The sequence below is a fragment of the Leuciscus leuciscus genome, assembly GCF_965113295.1.
Source record: "Leuciscus leuciscus genome assembly, chromosome: 11".
Lineage (NCBI taxonomy): Eukaryota > Metazoa > Chordata > Actinopteri > Cypriniformes > Leuciscidae > Leuciscus > Leuciscus leuciscus.
Window position 1 is genome coordinate 6922019 of NC_138735.1, and position 16095 is coordinate 6938113.

Consider the following 16095-nt stretch of genomic DNA (forward strand, 5'->3'; position numbering starts at 1 on the left):
AATGAACACGGTAATATTCCTCGTGTGAAAATCAAGTTTTTTTTCTTTTCTACAGTTGACTTTTTCAGTTATTTTAAAACCAGGAAACATAGCCAAACTAATAAACGAACGAATAAACATTCGTTTGAGAAAATGAAAACGTAGTTTGTAGTTCTTTTTCTTCAGAGCAAATATTGCATTCCTTCTGACAGAACATATTCCACGGCCCCGTCGCCCATATTATTTAAATTTGACTGGGCTTTTGCTATTGAAATCTTAACTCACCATGAAGATTCACCGTCGTGGAAAAAAATGTCTCTTTGTATAAAAGACTCTTTGAAGTCTGTGTGAAAATATGCAACTCTTTCATCAATTGCTGCCCATGTAATTGGAGTGTAAAGCTAGGGTATATCTGTGTGTATAAGCAATACAAAAGGAAATAAAAAAGTTATTGCAATGGGGTTCGCTTAGAGAATTACATTTATTTTACGTTGGCTGTATCTACTATGATGTTTGAGTTATTTTAGGATCATGCATATTTGGATCAATTAGGGGGTTTGTATTAAATGATGACTAATCAATATATTATTTCCCCACTATAAAGCTTAAGAAGGTCTTTTAGCTTTGCATCATACACAATTTATTCAAAATACTGACAACGTACAAGGCATTTCGGTACACATTTTAAGGTCTCTTCTGATAATTCATATTTTTCATAAAAATGGATTGCTGACAAGTTTTACAAAATCACAAAATAACCACATTGATAAATGACTAATCATAAATGAAACGTCATATCAAATACAATAACGCTGTTTCCTTCAAACTGGCTCGGGCTGGAGAAAGCACAAAAAAGAGGAAAGAGTCTACGTCTTTATGAAATTCAAATAATCCGGAATATTAGTTTTGTACAAAGTAGAGTAGCAAACATTTAAAAATTGCCTAAAGACAAAACCTTGCAAAAGTACTGTTCACACATAGACATTAAAACGTCGTCATTTACAACTGTACAGATTTAATAATTAAGCACTTTGGTTCAATATTACAAAAAGAAATTCTTTACCGATTAAAAAATAAATTAAGATATTGAAATCAAAGCGGAAATTTACAAAATGATACAGTGACATGCGTACGGCCAGTACACTATTTATAAACATAGACACTCGGGACATGTTTTAAATCGATTGGTGGTTGGGCAGTGACATTAGCTGTCAAAGGGCCAGTGCATCCTTCAGTAAGGCAGTAAAAGTGGACAAGCCTACTCTTTGAACGTCAGCCTGTGACCGTTCAGTCCAAAATGGACTGTCCAAATAAGAAAAGATGTCAAAGTCATTTCAGTCCCTTTGTCAAATTATTGTTATGGGCTAATATTTTGTTAGAAGGCGTCCCTCCGCTCAGGATTGCCGTACGTTGGCCCCTCCGTGTGGCCCGGCGTGGAGGAACCGCTGGGTGGGGTCTGAGGGCCACTGGCACCGGAGCTGTGACACACGTACCATTCGCTTAAATTGGCCGGCTGGGACGATGAAGAGAGCGGCTCGGAGAGCGCAGAGGGAGCTGGCTCCCGTCCCAAGTCCGATGAAGGAGAAACAAGAGATGGAGTCGATGATTCGTAACCAGAACTCGGAGGTGGAGACTTGCAGTGCACCTTCATGTGTTTTCTCAAAGAGCTGGGATGCGTGTACGATTTGTCACAACCTCTGACTTTGCAGTTGTACGGCTTATCGCTAGTGTGTACGTGGGAATGCTTTTTCCGGTCACTGCTGTTGGCGAACCGTCTGTCACAGCCGTCAAACTCGCATTTGAAAGGCTTTTCACCTAAAACAACAAAACAGTTATGGACAATGGTCATTATAGACAAAGAACATCACAAGTGTAATCATTGTAACGACGCACATCATTATAACGAGCGCATAACCAAATACACTTTGCATTAGTCAAACGCATGTCAGTCTGAAATCAGGTCACATGAGCCCCATGATATCGTGATTATCTTTTTACTGCTCTGTCTGCTCTCATGGCAAAGCCCCTTGTGACTGAAACAATCAGACTGCAATGATTTATTTTCACAATTACAGATTATTGGACATCCGTTTTTTTAAAGCATGCACGCGCTCTCATAGTAGTTTCATTTACATTTGGAATGTCGAGCATGAAGATCTCATAAAATACATCTGATCCACCATCTAAACTGCTATTAGGCCTGTCCCTCTGTAACAATAATAGCTGCTGGAGAAGCCGGCCAGGCAACAGAAATGTTTGAATTAATTACATTTAATCACATCACGCTTATTTCCGAAGGACATAAGCTCCAGGAGTTTATAAGACTACGTAATTGCTGCTGTCTAATTACAGTTGCTCGCTGAATATCAATTTGACCTTCAGCTGTTGGGCCGAGAAAGCCAATCAAGAATATTAGTGTACTACAAGAAAACAGCAAGGAAGAGACCCTTGGGAAACCATATTCATAACCAAAGATTCAAATACCGCCCAAGCTAGGGCGCACAGAAGTCATAAACAACGTTGGTTAAACATCAAAACCGAAAGGTTATCTTAAATGTAGTTTTCAGGTAATCGTTACACGACAGTTTCCTTTTGAAAACCTTATTATGCCAAAATGCAAAAAAAAAAAAAAAAAAACACCTTATCAACTAAATCCACTAAATCTAGTGCAAAAGTGCAAAAAAGAAAAAAGAAAAAAAGTAAACACATTCTTCCAGTTGCACAGAGCTCAAAACGCATTAAATAAAATCAAAATAAACTTAGTAATAAATATAAAGTTTATACTGTTAGTGTTAAGTCACGACTGTTTTACTTTCAGAACTTTTACCGACTTGTTGCATGCGGCCAATCTGAAGTTTGTCAACAGTGAATACGTAGTTTCTTATATCGTCACAGTTCAGACATAAATGCAAATAATTACAACAGCTTGTCTCTTGATGCAATTAATGAAAGTCGATTTGGACAGTTTCTTTCTAAAGCCTTTTACACACACACGCGCGCACACGCTCTCTCTCTCTCACACACACACTGCAGTGTAAGCAAAACAAGACACTAGCTCTCTAAAAATGCTACCATGTTCATGTAGACCGTTCTGAGGGGATTACAGAGAACTTCAACAAATATGTCTGGGATAAAAAAATAAAAAAAATCTTTAAAAAAAAACAACTGTTACTAATTTCCATAATGTAGTAAAAAGCAGCGTAGCCTATAACAGTTTGCAAAGTAGGTAAACACTTGTGTACAACTTACAATAATTCTAATATAAACAGCCGATGTCCATATTTATGCGATTTATAGTGGGGGGAAAAGGCAGGACTGTCTTTTCATCTCTTATTTTTTTTACAGCCGACAAAACTGGACGCAGTAGGCCCCAAAAATATGAATGTCTTGGGACATCATGAAGCTGGATGAAGCATAAGGAATGCATTTTTTTTTCTTACAACGCACCATATTAATGATAATAATAATAATCAAGTAACTTACACTCAACAGTGTTCTGCCGTTGTGGTTGTTTTTCTTTTAAAAACTACGTATTGCTAAACGAGTATGCTATATGCTATTCTATTAGTGTAAACTAAATAGATGTATTCATCAAATGCATTAAATAACAACGATAACATTGAAAATGAGGCCAGTGTTCTGCTAAACTCTTTACAGATAAGCCGTTACATTTCTATAAAATATATAGACAAAGCGGCATTTTAGAAAAAAACTGTTCATCTATGTAGCATGCAAGCTAGCTCACGTCATTAATAAACTTGCAGTGCATCGATTTGTTTACACTTCAGCATTATGAGGCGCTAGTATTTAACTCAATTGTCCTAAGGGACAGCAAATGAAGTCACTGACCTGTGTGTGTCCTCTTGTGGATTTTCAAGTTTTCCGATCGGGCAAATACTTTTCCACAGCCGGGGAATGGGCAGGGAAACGGTTTCTCTCCGGTGTGCACTCTGATGTGATTCACAAGTTTGTACTTCGCTTTAAACGGCTTTCCCTCTCGTGGACATTCTTCCCAAAAACAGATATGGTTCGCTTGCTCTGGTCCTCCAACGTGCTCCACAGTGACATGCGTCACCAGTTCGTGCATGGTGCTGTAAGTTTTGGAGCAAAGTTTCTTGGCGGAGTGCTCTGGCTCCAACCACTTGCAGATGAGTTCTTGCTTGATCGGTTGCCTCATGTAACGGAAAAACGCGCCAGCTCCGTGATGGTGGTGGTGGTGGTGTGCGCTGAGATTCATGTTCAGATTGAGCCCGCCGTATCCGTGCAGCGGAGAAGCAGAGAACGGGTCTGCCCTGGAGCTCGCTACTTGACTCAAATGATCAGACCGAACGTACATTTCGGCAGGTATTCCTAACCTTATTTGTCCGTTCAAGGCTTGGCCACCTGGTGCTCCGGTAGATGGCTGCTCGTGATGAAGTCCAGGGAAGAGAGAATGGTTCCCAGGGTCGGGGTGATGACCATAGTGTCCCGGATAGCTACCTGTTGTTGAGACAAACATTCCGTGGTGAGAGGCTGAACCAGAAGTCTGATCGGTCAGCACGGGCATGGCTTGAGCTGTCAAATCTCGGCGAATGAGGAAATCCCTACCTGCGGATAGCGCCTGGGCCGTGTGAGACATAGAGTACGGAACCGTTGCAGCCTGCACCGGGCCAAAAGCTCCCGTTTGACTGGAGACCACTTCACTGTGGCCTGCAATATGATGATTATGGTGGTGATGGTGGTGGGGATAATGATGGGTTGGGCTGATTTTGAGGGCCGCGGAGTGCCCCATGTGTTCTGGCCCGAATGGACTCGGCCCCAGGCGGGGTTCCGCAGTCATCTCCCCAGGGTGCGAGTGAGCCATTGAGTGTGGATGGCTGCTGAACCCCGGGAAGCCTGTCACGCTCTGAGGGGTATGGTGGTGATGATGGTGATGGTGGTGAGCCCCTGCCAAGTCAACTAATCTCAGCGTCGTGTTCCGTTTGGAAAACGCGGGGTCCATCACAGGGCTTCCCAAAGCATCCACGCTCATTACTCCTAATTTTAGAATAACTTGACAGCAGGCAAAATAATAATAATGATGATGACAAATATATTTTAATCGCTTTGAAGAATACAGAAGAAGAAGAAAAAAAAATTAAACTTCCCCTAAAGTTTAGTTGCTATCTCAGTGCCTACGTGGAATCCCATTCGGTTGAGAGGCAGCAGCAGGACGCTTTGATATACTGAATAGAGATTCATGGTAGGCGCTGCAGCCCGTGGAGCCAAACAATCACCGAGCGCTCTAATTGGTCAGTGCTCCGTGATTGACGTCACTCGTGACAGTTTCCAATGCGAAGAAAAATGTTTTAGTGACAGCAAACAGCGAGCGCGCATGCGCCGAGCCTCAGGCAGCGGATGAAAAAAATGCTTTTGTTATGCAAAGGTTATTGTACTTTTAACTGCAACCCCGAAGTTGTAACGAAGCAATGTATCCCTTCTTTATATTACAGCTGTGGAAAACGTGCGACTGCGCTTTAAAATAGCGTGTTTTAGCTACTTACCGCAATAGGCAAACTAGAAAGAGTGGACTTGCATGCTATAAAAATGCAACATATGTTCCGTCTGGTAGTCCGTTATAGAACGCATCAAAAAGCTTCGTAATAAACCTCGAAAACGGCGGTTAGTACAAAGTTAAAGTTTGCAGTAGCACGCTGCTTGCTCAGACCCCGATTGTTTTTTCCTGTAATTAACCATTTTGTTGAAAAAAAGTTTTCACACCCCCTTTTTTCCTGGTGCTTCTGCGTCGTCATGGGATCGGTGTCTTGTGAAAAGCGCGAAGGTCGCCTATTGTCCATAGGGGGAAAAAAGTATCGCAAAAGACCTGTTGTTATGATCGGGGGTAATTTTCGGCCCCAGTTGTTCAGCGGCGGCGGATCAGGCACACAGGAGGTGGTGCTTCATCAGAAGTGTACAGGGCAGCAAAGCAAAGCAAAGTCTTGGCAAAAAAGCTCGAGTAACTGCTAAATAAAAATCCTAATACACATTTAATGCAGTCTTTCCGAAACGTAAAATGTATATCACAGATTACCCACCGTTATTTCATAAACACACTGTTGACAGTGCACCTGTTATGAATAAAGTACAACCATGAATCAACAACCGGCTGTTGTGTTGCAGCCGATCTTGTATAAAAAGCTTGAAAAAGCTTGAGCATTTTAAGCGAATGCTGATATTTCAAGATATAAAATTGGCTTTAGATATGGTCGGTGATGTATATCTAATTGGTGCTTTAAGTGTACACAAGGTGTAGAATATGATAAATGAAATGTTAAATTCCATACTACTTCCACAACATTAATAGCATATTATATATATATATATATATATATATATATATATATATATATATATAGATAGATATATACACACACACACACACACACACACACACACACACACACACACACACACACACACACACACAATGCAGAGTGTTTTAAGTGTTAAGTGTTTGCGCAAAAGAGAAAACATATAGTTATATAAAAAAAATATATATATTAAAAAAAAAATCCAAAATAGCATAAATAATAATACAAAATAAAACTTTGATCTGATATTGTTTTTGCATCTAATTTTCCAATATGCAATGAAATAAGCCATAGGTAAACAGTGCAGTTTAAATCACAGTGACGTAGTGAAAGAAGTTTTGGAGCATGGAATGTTTCCTCCGTGTACAATAAAAATGCAAATACTATAACTCCAATACAGAATGATAACCTAATCTCTGTTTTAAAGCTTATCTTAATCAAACCGGCCAGGCACAGTTAGGAGGACGGTGAACTGACTTACAAAGGTCATGAAGTTACTATTAGATTGGTCAAATATCATATGTTCAAGCTCCACAGGAATGACGCGGATTATACGTGACCGTACAGAAACAGCATTTCCATTGTTTTAGTGCCCATGTGTCTCGATGAAAAATGGAAAAAGTTGACACCCCAGCCCACATTGCTTTGCAACTTAATTCAAAGGTATAGGCTATAGTTTATTACAGCATATCAGTGCAAACCGTAGAAACCGACGCGACATAGCACAAAGTTTTTTTCTTTCAGATTTTTATTTTATTTTATTTTATTTTATTTTATTTTATTTTATTTTATTTTATTTTATTTTATTTTATTTTATTTTATTTGTGGTTGCTAGACTGAACATCGCATTTCACGGAAACATTACTTTATCTGAAGGCCATTGTGATCGTTTTATGTTCACGTATTATGGTCACATGTGAATACAAAAGTCTAAAATCCACAAATGTAATCTTTGAAAATAATAAAAGCGTGACCTTAGACATTTCTTCAACTTTAGGTGGCTTCATTTTAATCAAGGTCAAGATGCATTCAATTACTGATGCAAATAAATTGGTATTCCCTTGAGGAAGGTCATGAATTGATCTGTCAGGCCTCTGGTGACAAAACCACACAATCCGTGTCATAAATACGTAAACATTGTATGAACTATGTTGAATAGTGAATAAGTTAGTCAAATGGCTGGGGCTCATGGTCGAATGGATCGCAGTTGCAATTTTCAGGAATTTCTTTAGCATGTAACTTAAAGTTTATTTTTCAGGTATTTTCGTGCAGTGAAGGGGGGAATATATGCAAAGACACAATACGCGTTTGATTTGACAATAAAGACAATGGAAAACTCAGCAATGAGTCAAATATTGGCCAAAATCATTAACTCTGACCAAATCCAATTGCAGGCCAAAAAAACAAACAAAAAAACAAAAAAAACCCAGCAACAACAACAAAAAAACTTTCTAAACACAAAGTCATTGTTAATTGTTATATTTTCAGTAGTTAAAATAAAGTTGCGTTTTTTTTGTTTGTTTTTTACTCTTAGGGCGCATTTTGGCTCAGATACTTTAAGAAGATTAAAAAAAAAAGAAAAAAAAGTTGAATAGCACCAAACAGAATATGTGTGCTTGTCCTTTTGATATTCTTTAGCTTTTAATTTAGACAAAATATAATAATAATTATAATACAGTACACTTAAATTATTCCAGTCTTTTAAAAAAAAAAAAACTAATTTAACTGTTGCAAGCAATACTTGCATATAAAAAAAATTAATAAAAAAAAACCAAACAAAAACAAAACAAAAAAAACAAAACACACGTTATTAAAACACCTTGGTTAACATTTCCAAATCATTTCCGCCTCGAAAACTTATTTCGTCCCCACGCTCGAGTCTTACCGTTTTTCACCTGTTGAAGACACCGTCCAGATTTCTTTTATAAAGATAACGTCCGTTAGACAAAACATTCAACTCAACAGCTTCGCCTGGCCCTCTCTCTCCCTCTCTCTCTCTCTCTCTCTCTCTCTCTCTCTCTCTCTCTCTCTCTCTCACTGGAAGGAGTTTGAGAGTGTATGGAGCTGAAGGCTGCAGTCTGGATGATATTTTAATGGTTCGTCTGTTCATGCGGCTTTGAACTCCAGCCGCCGGAGTTTCCTGCAGAGAGAAATCCCACTTCACAACTTCCACAACCCACAAGTTTTACTCACACACAAGGGTGATACATTACGGCCGTAATCTTTTAAAAACACAGGTTAAATATGAATTACAGAAAGAAACACCTCGTTCACAGGTTTGAAACTATGAGTTGAAGTTTGAAGGTACCTACGGAAGGCCTATGAGTTTGAGAAAAGATCATGTGGTGTTCAATAAAAGAAAAAGAAGAAAGAAAAAAAGAAAAAAAAGAAGGAAGTTAATCAGAGGCCTACAACGCACTGCGTTTTCGTTTAAGTATATAATGTGAATATAAAAGCAATAATTAGATTCCAACAACAAGTGCTGTGCAGAAGCGCGTGCAAAACCAGTGAAGGAATAGTTTCCTCGAGATCTCTCAAAGTGAGAACATCATTAAAATGATGACTGTAAATAAAGTAAACTATACAATGCCCACTGTTAAGTAGCCAAAAACGTGCAGGCCTATTGGTGTTGCAGCCCGTGCATTACAATTATCTTTATAGATAATACTTTTTTTTTTTTACAAATTTGTGCATTAATTTCTTAAAGATGTAAATAACATGGCAATGCTAAAAAAATACCACTTGAGGCATAAATATTGATAACTAATGTAAATGTAATTTTAACTACACAATTATGGAAAGACCATATGAAACATAGCATTTGTTTTTTTTTCAAATAACACACGCATGAGTTTCTTGTAAGAACACACTGTATCACATTTCAGCGAGTGTTTACTAGATGCGCGCCAGGGTCTTCTCAAAGCACCAGGCTGCCACATAAGTAGGCCAAACGTGGAAGTAGCTACTCCGTCTAGGACAAAAGCCATTATTCGGCCATGCATTCACTAAAGTCTGTTTTCTGAATTTTAACATCCAGAGCAAAATCACAGTCAGCAACCTCCCGACAATCCCATAGATTGATGATGTAAACCGACCAATCGCACTGATGCTGAGGCATGGCGGGCTGTTATTTGGTGAGTGAATGTTAGTAGGGGGAGAGCGCCCTCTCCAATGATGGTCCAAGCACGGGGTCACGTGCTGCCCCCCTCCTTCCCCATTCATCAGGGGTGGACTGTGTTGTCTTTTCAATTCATTTATCTGCAGGAATGATTGCGACTATCAGTCTGAAGCTCACCGCCTGACTGAGGAGGTGAAAGTTGCGCCACAGGAAGATAAACCGCAAAAGACAATATTGCACATGATTTGCGTGTGCATCGGATGAGCAGGAGAGGGAAATTCCTCTCGACGAAAAAGTAAATAGGAATAGGGCATCGGAGTTTGCCTAGCACAGACTTAAGTCAGAGAAATAGCAAGCAGAGACAGTTGCTTGAGATTCTTCCTCTCTCAGTCTCCACCGCTGCAGACTGAAGATGCTCTTGGACGCAGGACCACAGTATCCCACCATTGGAGTGACTACTTTCGGCTCCACCAGACATCACTCAACAGGCGAAGTTACAGACAGAGAAGTGGCTTTGGGTATCAATCCGTTCGCCGACGGTATGGGCGCTTTTAAAATCAACCACAGCTCCCACGATCTTGGCTCTGGCCAAACAGCGTTTTCCTCGCAAGCCCCCGGTTACGCCGCCGCCGCTGCCCTGGGACACCATCATCACCCCACTCATGTCAGCTCGTACTCCACCGCCGCCTTCAACTCCACTCGGGACTTTCTCTTTCGCAATCGGGGTTTCGGAGACGCCACGAGCGCGCAGCACAGTCTCTTCGCTTCCGCCGCTGGAAGTTTCGCCGGGCCACATGGACACTCTGACGCCGCTGGGCACCTGCTCTTCCCGGGACTGCACGAGCAAGCGGCCACGCACGCGTCCTCCAACGTGGTGAACAGTCAGATGCGACTGGGCTTTTCCGGGGACATGTACGGGAGGGCCGAGCAATACGGTCACGTCGCGAGTCCGAGGTCCGAGCATTACGCGTCGACTCAGTTGCACGGCTATGGCCCCATGAACATGAATATGGCTGCTCATCACGGGGCAGGGGCCTTCTTTCGGTACATGAGACAGCCCATAAAGCAAGAGCTCATCTGCAAATGGGTCGAACCGGAGCAGCTGACGAATCCGAAAAAGTCCTGCAACAAAACTTTCAGCACCATGCACGAGCTTGTGACCCACCTGACGGTGGAGCACGTTGGGGGACCAGAGCAGTCGAATCACATTTGCTTTTGGGAAGAGTGTCCCCGGGAAGGGAAACCGTTTAAAGCAAAGTATAAACTTGTGAATCATATCAGAGTGCACACCGGAGAGAAACCGTTTCCGTGTCCATTCCCCGGCTGTGGAAAAGTATTTGCCCGATCGGAAAATCTGAAAATCCATAAAAGAACACACACCGGTAAGAAATTCATTATTTTCATATACATATTTTTTGTATTATTATTGATATCGTTTTTGTATTTGTTGTAATTAAGGAGCCGTAAATAAGCATTTATTGCCAAGCAAATAATGCCTGTATTATTATTATTATTTGTTTCTTTGTCCTATTCAAAAATGTTCACTCTTAGCATTTATATTTCATATAGTATTTATGTTTGTAATGGGTTGTATAATATCTAACAAATTAAACGCGTAAGAGTACAGTATCTTTGCAGATTAACGTAAATAATTCGGGCGAAATTTAAAGGGTTATTATTTTTTTATTTTTTTGTGAGTCGTGTATAGTGGAATAGGGACAGTAACTTTTAATATTTGCTCATATTAATTTGCTCTATTTATGTAGGCATATCTAGAAATGTAACTTTTTTTTTTTTTAAATGCACGTGCCTCATAAAATTGTATTTTGAGAAATGTTTGCTCTGTGTTTCTGTTAGGTGAAAAACCTTTCAAGTGTGAGTTTGAAGGCTGTGACAGGCGCTTCGCGAACAGCAGTGATCGTAAGAAACACATGCACGTCCATACCTCTGACAAGCCATATCTCTGCAAAATGTGTGATAAATCCTACACACATCCCAGCTCCCTCCGGAAACACATGAAGGTAACGAAGACATTATCCTACAGTTCATTATTTTTTCCACCTACGTTATTTGATGCATTTTCTGCACGTTTCCATTTTTATTTTATTTTATTTTTTCGTTTCTGGGTAGCCTACTGAAACGCTGTTTTCCAGTTTAATTTGATCTTTGGCCTCTTATTGAATATTTTTATTGTGTTGAAAAATTTGCACTACAATTATAATTATATGCCATGTTATAAAAGCTAACGCTATAAGTAATCGAGCTAAATACAAACTGATCGAATCTATGTGCTTGTTACAGTTTACTTGAGATTAGAAAGTGATTTGTGTTTGCTTTCGGAGCAGGTTCACGAGGCTTCGTCACAAGGACCCCAACCCTCCCCGGCCGCCAGCTCCGGCTACGAGTCCTCCACGCCGCCCACCATCGTGTCCCCTTCCACAGAAAACCAGAGCAGCAGTTCCATATCACCAGCATCATCCACAGTTCACCACACGAGCAGCCACAGCACCCTTTCGTCAAATTTTAATGAATGGTACGTGTAAATATTTTCAAAAGACTGCAGAATTAAGACTGCTTTGGAATCAAGACTCAAAAGTCAGCCTATTCTCGCGTGGACCTACACACACACACACACAATGTGAAGAATCTGAACGGTTTTCTGAACCCGCTGTCTAGAGAGAGCAGTGCATGGACGGGGTGTGCAACGCTCTTGACAGCCGATTTTTGTCCTCCATTTCTTTTGCCCCCCGCCCCTTCTTCTTCTTCTTCTTCATTTTTTTATATTTTCGGAAGACTGCACAGAGAACTTCAACTGCATGCTACCAGCAGGTCACAGCCTGTTTTGTTTTGTACATAAAGATTTACCTAGTTTAAAATGTAATATTTTATTTTGTAAATAGCCATAATACAATTTAAGGGAATTTGTGAAAAAATGTGGTCCCTAGATATATGGAAAATGAAATGGTTTTACGAATATTGCGATGAATAGTCTTGACTGAAAAGAATGTTATAGTTTATGTGTACCAAATGTGAATTACCCAGTATTACCACAGTCTACACGTTTACCTAACCGATTAGTATTAATGTGCTTTTGTATCCAGTGCAACATTTCGTCTCCAGTCCAGTCTGAGTAGCACACAGTTGTTGTTATTTAATGTCATGTCGATAAACCGTGTAGTGAAAGCCTGAAGCTCCGTGTCAATCTTGTTTATGTAAGTGATAAAATATAAAACTATCTGTCTATTGCATTGGCAACTGCAAGAAATTATTACTTGTATATAACTCAATTTTCCATATTTATCCGCATGTAAAGGACCGGTAACACATGTTAGAGATAATCGGTATTTATGGAAAATGCGTTCGTAGGGTATGTAAAATTTAGTTTACAAAATAATGTTTGGTTACTTTTCGTACAATATTAAAGAATTAAACGTACAACAAAAATGACTTCAATATTTTTTTTTTCTCGACTGTTCTTTAAACAAATGAATTGGAGAAATACCAACAAGGAAACTCCAACAAGTAACCTATTTATTTTTTTATTTTTATTTTTCTATAACATGAGTCTAAATTAAAACAATCACAGAACTACAACAATAACTACTGGTGTTAAGTAGGCTATCACAAGGACAAGAGTTAGTCGTAACGCTTAAAATGGAAATTACATTTCAGTCCTTAAAAAAAAAAAAAAAAAAAAAATGCTTGCTCTTATATTTTTCACCACTAATTGAGCAGGACGAATTATTATTTAAGTAATTTAATTTCACTTTTGTTCCCCTCATTATTGTCAGAAATTAAATATAACCAAGTCCCCAGAGTAACGTTTAATGTATTAAAACGTTAAAACGTGACGGATTTGCTTAGCCATCTACGTGGTTTTCTAGAAATAGTTAGCATTACTTGACTCTGGTCATGGCCTTACGTAATTATGCTTGTTTGGGACCACTATAGGGTAGGAGTGAAGGACTTTAGTCCGAGAAAAGAGTCACTGTTGGGCTTTTGTTCTTGGTTGCAACTTGCTTGATCGCCCCATTAGGCACATCAAGATCATGAACGTGCTTGATAGCCAGTGCACAATTCTCAAAAGATACAAAAGATGCTATTTGGATATTAAAATCTAAAAGATGATACATTGTTTAACCATTGCGTATTTCTTCACAACCAGAAAGTGCAAAGTTTTCTAGAATACGAGAGGGAATGTATAGGCTACCTATGGCGGGAGGGGGCAATCTGAGCGCAAGCACGCGGTCTGTACTATTAGGAGTACTATGCATGCATGCAACTTTGTGTGTGTGTCTCAGATAACACAAGATCATTAGCATGTGCAAATTTAAACTGTGCCCGAAGGCTATGAAACTAATGAATCGAGCATAGCAGTGTTTCTAATTCGTGGCCATTTGGATGTATTTTTGTTTTTAAATGCGATCCGGCGACATGTTAGTAGCAAAGCGGTGCCTAGTCGCTTAAAGGAAAATACGATATACCCTACAATGTTTACATGTTCCTCTTGGGGGGGGGGGTGTGCACAAATGCAGGCGCGAGAGTAGACTGCCGTGCGCGTGCATGCGCGTGAGAAATAGCCCACCGACAGGAGGAGATACTGACTTCTGGAAAATATAAACATATTGGCACATCAAACAGTAGGGGCGAATACGAAATACATTATGTCGGAGGTGATTTTTTTTCGAAATATGCTCATATTCTCCTTCCACGGGTTATTAGGTTTTGAGATATGTGAATGATGGTAATAAAATGAATTGTTCGACTCTATTTAACACTCTATCTATTCAAACGTTCTGGTACATTTTCATTCATGCACCGTTAGAGTAGCAGTAGAAAGTGTTATGTATTGATCCGTACAATGGAATGCACATTTTTGAAGGAAGTCGTTTCGCTTGCCTGTTATCCTCATTACTCCTATTTCCCCCAGAAAATAAAAGCACAACAATCATATCCATGGACAAACGCCATTACAATGTGGCTACGTTAGATTATTTGATGGATATGACTGTTAACTAAAATATCCGTGCTTGTTTTGTTTTTTTGTTAGTTTGCCCGTTGTGGTACCCCCATCATTCAAACAAAATTTAAGGCAAAATGGCTATTAAAATAAAAAAAATAAAAAAATCCATTCAGGTGCATTTTACACACACAATATGCCTAATAACAACCAATAAAAGGCGTGCAGATGACAGTTCATAAACACGCTATAGCCGTAAATATCATTTTGCATTGTTTTGCATTGTTTCACAAACACTAAAATCAGTTTAGGACAATGTGAACGATCTTGACCTAATACAAATGATTATGACCATAGTTGTGAATTGTCATACAGAAGAAATATTTTATGATTTTATGAACAATACAAATATCTGATATTAAATTTTTTAAAACATAAACAAGGCTATTAAATATAAATCTTAGACCTTGCAGGGCGACTGATTGAAAGCCGTCAATGTTTCTCTAAAATCTATATCGCAAGACTCTATAGAGATATCAATATATTTTGATAGCCTAATAAGCTTCTCTTTCGACGCCAACATCTTTAACAGAGAATAACATTCCCGTTTAATTTGAGCGAAGACTTGTACGGGTTTTGTCTAATTATGACATGCAGCCTAAACGCACAACGCTAATGTCAAATAAATAAGTCAAAGCTTTTTGACATTCAAACGTTAAACACAAATCACTTTACTGTCCAAATTTCTTTAGGAACTGAACCTTCGCTCCATCGTATATTTTCAGAAGCGTCTTGCTTAAGAAGGAAAAATGACAATGTACGTTCCAACAAGTTACATAACAGTCAAGGCGAGCTTTACGTAACTATTAACCTTAACCTGCACGTGTGCAGTCCTAAATAACTGTTGGTTGCCTGTTTTTAAGACATAACCAGATTCTGAGCTGGATTTAAATACAGCGATGAACTTTCTGTGATTGTTGCACAGAGATGAATGCATCGCTGTTCTTTCTCTGTAATGTAAAAGCTGACAGTTTTCTCCTCATTCATATGCGCTTGACCTCTCTCTGACTTCAGCGCTGTCTTGTTCGGGTGAACACATAGAAATGAGAGCAGGATGAGAGAGACAGAGAGAGAGAAAAAAAAAAAGACATTTAACGTTGAACGCAGAGTGCAAATTGACAAGAGTGCGCCAGAGAGTCTGTGGAGGGTGACTGTTATTCTGCATTGAGATGGATGATTATTTTCAGAGTATTTATCATTGCTTTGTAAAGAAAGCAGTATTAGTAGTGCAAAGACATGCAAATAGGTAATTTTTCTTGTTTTGATAGGTCAGGGGGGCATACAGAGAAATGTAATATTTTACCGTAATACAGCCTTGTGACCACACACTAGTAAAAAGTAAATAAAATACAAAATAATAATAATTATAATCTTAGTCTTCCTGCATAGACAACACACTCTTATGCTAAATTAACACTTTTTACATTGATCGTTTCAGTGCAATTACACTTGTAATTACTTAGTAATTACATAGTTATAGGCTATATATTATATTTTAATATTTTGAGTTCTATTTATTTAAATGCTTAAACTTATTTGATCACTGTTATTATTATTTTTATCAGCCTATATTTACACATTTAACATGGACACTTTAAGATCAAATGTTCCTGAATAACTTAACTTCTAGGTCTACCTCTGAGGGATCC

General features: G+C 39.0%; 2 protein-coding genes across 3 annotated transcripts; one reads left to right on the forward strand and one right to left on the reverse strand.

Annotated features, from left to right (window-relative positions):
• Positions 1-448: 448 nt before the first annotated feature.
• Positions 449-6050, reverse strand: zic4 (zic family member 4). Of its 2 annotated transcripts, XM_082184341.1 has the most exons (3): positions 4567-6050; positions 3829-4458; positions 449-1794 (listed from the first exon to the last, which is right to left on the reverse strand). In XM_082184341.1, the coding sequence occupies exons 1-3, from the start codon at positions 4988-4990 to the stop codon at positions 1355-1357; spliced, it is 1494 nt and encodes a 497-aa protein (XP_082040467.1). In that variant the 5' UTR covers positions 4991-6050; the 3' UTR covers positions 449-1354. The 2 variants fall into 2 exon arrangements, with proteins under 2 accessions (XP_082040467.1, XP_082040466.1); XM_082184340.1 differs by having other exon boundaries at positions 3829-6049.
• A 3503-nt stretch (positions 6051-9553) lies between these two features.
• zic1 (zic family member 1 (odd-paired homolog, Drosophila)) lies at positions 9554-12925 on the forward strand. Its single transcript, XM_082184362.1, has 3 exons — positions 9554-10808; positions 11284-11447; positions 11772-12925. The coding sequence occupies exons 1-3, from the start codon at positions 9839-9841 to the stop codon at positions 11967-11969; spliced, it is 1332 nt and encodes a 443-aa protein (XP_082040488.1). The 5' UTR covers positions 9554-9838; the 3' UTR covers positions 11970-12925.
• The last annotated feature ends 3170 nt before the right edge of the window (positions 12926-16095 follow it).

Coding starts and splice junctions, on each gene's coding strand:
- zic4 (XM_082184340.1), bottom strand. CDS start 4,990: ATGAGCGTGGATGCTTTGGGAAGCCCTGTGATGGACCCCGCGTTTTCC. Junction 1,795..3,828: donor CCACAAGAGGACACACACAG/GTCAGTGACTTC, acceptor TTGTTGTTTTAG/GTGAAAAGCCTTTCAAATGC.
- zic1 (XM_082184362.1), top strand. CDS start 9,839: ATGCTCTTGGACGCAGGACCACAGTATCCCACCATTGGAGTGACTACT. Junction 10,809..11,283: donor CCATAAAAGAACACACACCG/GTAAGAAATTCA, acceptor TGTTTCTGTTAG/GTGAAAAACCTTTCAAGTGT. Junction 11,448..11,771: donor CCCTCCGGAAACACATGAAG/GTAACGAAGACA, acceptor CTTTCGGAGCAG/GTTCACGAGGCTTCGTCACA.